The following is a 2,878-nucleotide window of genomic DNA, read 5'->3' on the forward strand; positions in this document are numbered from 1 at the left end:
GCGGGGCTGCCGGAGGCCTCGGAGGTCCAAGTACGGGTTTGAGCGACCACAGCACTCTCCCTAGCGCATTTGAGCACAGGTCAAATTTGTTCACCTGCGTGTGAGGAAATTTACTGCCAGATCTGGAGACGGGACTGGACCCAAAGCTGAACTCACCTGAGGTTCACCCTCAAGACTTCATCCGGGCCTTGCTCCGTGGCTGGATCCTCGGAGAGAAATCTCCAGCTAGTTCTCCCGCACACCCTACTCACAACCCCTAAGCACCTACAATACTCTTCACGCATCTCAAGGTAACACACCTTCTGCACATACACCACTTAACACACACACACCACACTTCCCAAACCGCAAGTCTGGACACCGCACACACTACACTGCACCCTCGGAATACATACCGCTCCCCACACCACAACAACACACACGCACACCACGCTCCCATACCCCATACTCTAAGGCCTATGCATATTCCTCATACATGCACACAACACACAGCTCTACATGCCAACACTTCCCTTCGTCCTCCATCCTCGAATACCCTGCGCACCCTCCTCTATTCCCTCTGGACATTTCCCCCTTCCCCTTTTCCTCGCCCAGGCTCTCCATTATACCCACCCCTAATTGCTGAAATCCCCTGCTAACTTCTTGGAGCTTCCGGGTCCAGTCAGGTGGGCGTGGAGACTATCCGCCAAGCGGATGGGGGGAAGCAAATGCAGGGCTTCCAGAGGTGGGAGGTCCTGGGGGTGGGGCCCAGGGGGTCCCTGGAGAAGAAGGCCCAGGTGGAGTGGCGTTCCTAAGGCGGCGGGCGCTGGACAGTGACATTGACAGGGGGAGGACAAGGAAGGCGGAGACTTGGCGAGGGGCCCTTTCTAAGGGGAGTCCTAGGGGCCCGAGGGTCGGGAGGGGGCCGCGGAGGGTGGTGTCAGGGCGAGGCGCGCGGAGCCGCGGGTGGGGGGGCCGCGCGTCCGGGGATCGGCGCCGCGGTCTGGGGAGGGGGCGCGCGCGCCTTGCGGTTTTCCGCGCCGGCTCGGTTCCCGGTGCGGGGTCGCGGCGGCGGCGGCGGGAGGCGGAGGATGCGGGCTCCAGTGGCGGCGGCGCGAGCTCGGGAGGACGCGGGAGGATGAAGAGGAGGCCGGCGGTCCGGCCGCGCGGCGCCGAGGAGGCGCAGGCGGCGGGGCGGCGGCGGCGGGCGGCGGCGGGCGCGCCGGGTGCGGGCCGGCTCCGGCGCGGAGGATGAAGTGGAGCGTCCGCGGGGCCTGCGCCGCGCTTTCCTCCAGCCTGCTGCTCGCCTGCGCGCTCAGCGCCGCCGCCGTCGGCCTCAAGTGCTTCTCTCTGGGCTCTGAGCTGCGCGGGGAGCCTTTCCGGCTAGGGGCGGCCGCCGGTGCCTTTTACTCCGGGCTGCTGTTGGCCGCCGGCCTCTCGCTGCTCGGCGCCGCCCTGCTGTGCTGCGGGCCCCGGGAGGCGCCCCTCGCCGGGTCAGGGGCCGGGTCGGGCCCCGGACTCGGGGTCCCCGCATCTCCAACGGGCGCTCCGGAGCCCTCTCCTGGAGAGACGCGGGCGGCTGCCGGGCCCTCGGGGAGGGTGAACAGCCAGAACCTGCTGCTCCTCGGCGTCCTGGTCTTCATGCTCGGGGTTCTCAGCGCCTTTGCGGGAGCAGTGATCGACGGCGACACAGTGTCCCTGGTGGAACGCAAGTACTCCCACTATTGCCTGCCCCCGCGCGCGCCGGCCGCTGTCCCCGGCTCGGCCCCTGGCCCTGCAGCCCCGGGCTCCAGCACGCCGCGCGCCCGCAGCACCCTGGACAGCGCCACATCCGCCAAATGCCGCCAGCTGAAGGACTACCAGCGCGGCCTGGTGCTCTCCACTGTATTCAACTCGCTCGAGTGCCTGTTGGGCCTGCTCAGCCTTCTGCTGGTCAAGAACTACAAGTCTTCGCAGGCCCGGCGCGGCCGGCGCGGCCGGCGGAGGGCGAGCCGGTCTTTGGCACGGCCGCGGGGCGGACCCGGGCTCCGCGCTCAGTCGCTGGCCTCTCGGACCCGGCGCGGCCGCCGGGGCAAAAGGGGGCGGCGGCTGCAGCCACGACCCAGCGAGGCCTCCATCCTGTCCCCGGAGGAGTCCGACTTCAACACCCCAGGAGACTGCGCGAGCTTCGCGGCGCACCACGCTGTGTCCTACATCAACGTGGGCGTCTTCCATGCGTTTGACGAGGCGGGCGTGGAGGTGTGCTGTGGCGGGCACCCGTCGGTGGAGCTGCCGGGGTACGCGCCCTCGGACCCCGATCTCAACGCCTCCTACCCCTATTGCTGTCGGCCGCCCTGTGAGATGGCGCGCCCTTGGGAGCCTAGTCGGGCCTGTTGAGTCCAGGCCCAAGCGGCCTGGGACACCCGAAAGGGCAGCAATCGGGCATTGCTTGGCGTCGTGCCTGCGCGTGGTTTGGCACTTTTCTGGTCCGGCCCTGTGAGATCTGCGAGACCCTAGGACACTCCGGTATTCTCCTTTTTGTGTGAGGAGGTGTCTCCCCTCTATGTCATTCGTATCCGGACTCCATTTAAAGTTTACAATAAATGTTTGGGGTGGGCTTGCCAATCACACTTCTCTTAGACAAGTCCGTACCCCCAGGACTGCGCTGGGAGGTCCTGGGTCGAATGGGCAAGAACAGATGGCTTATCCAAGGTGAATTTCGTGCGGAGGACCTCAGCTGAGAGTACAAAGCAGTTGGAACTGTAGGAACAGAAGTGAAGACCAACCAACAGCAACACTTTGTACCTGGATGTGCCTGCTTCTGTCGACACTTTCTTACTGTAAAGCTCTCCATAAACAGTGAAAATGTTTGGTAAATTTATTGCAATTTGACATTGGTGAGTTCCTTTATTAAATTGAT

The 2,878-nt window shown here is 64.8% G+C and overlaps 1 protein-coding gene across 1 annotated transcript; it reads left to right on the forward strand.

Annotated features, from left to right (window-relative positions):
• Window positions 1-1,230: 1,230 nt before the first annotated feature.
• On the forward strand, window positions 1,231-2,355 carry Tmem271 (transmembrane protein 271). The gene has a single exon (XM_038320354.1). It carries the CDS (start codon window positions 1,231-1,233, stop codon window positions 2,353-2,355), a length of 1,125 nt encoding a protein of 374 aa, XP_038176282.1.
• Window positions 2,356-2,878: the final 523 nt, after the last annotated feature.

The sequence above is a fragment of the Arvicola amphibius genome, chromosome 1, assembly GCF_903992535.2.
Source record: "Arvicola amphibius chromosome 1, mArvAmp1.2, whole genome shotgun sequence".
NCBI lineage: Eukaryota > Metazoa > Chordata > Mammalia > Rodentia > Cricetidae > Arvicola > Arvicola amphibius.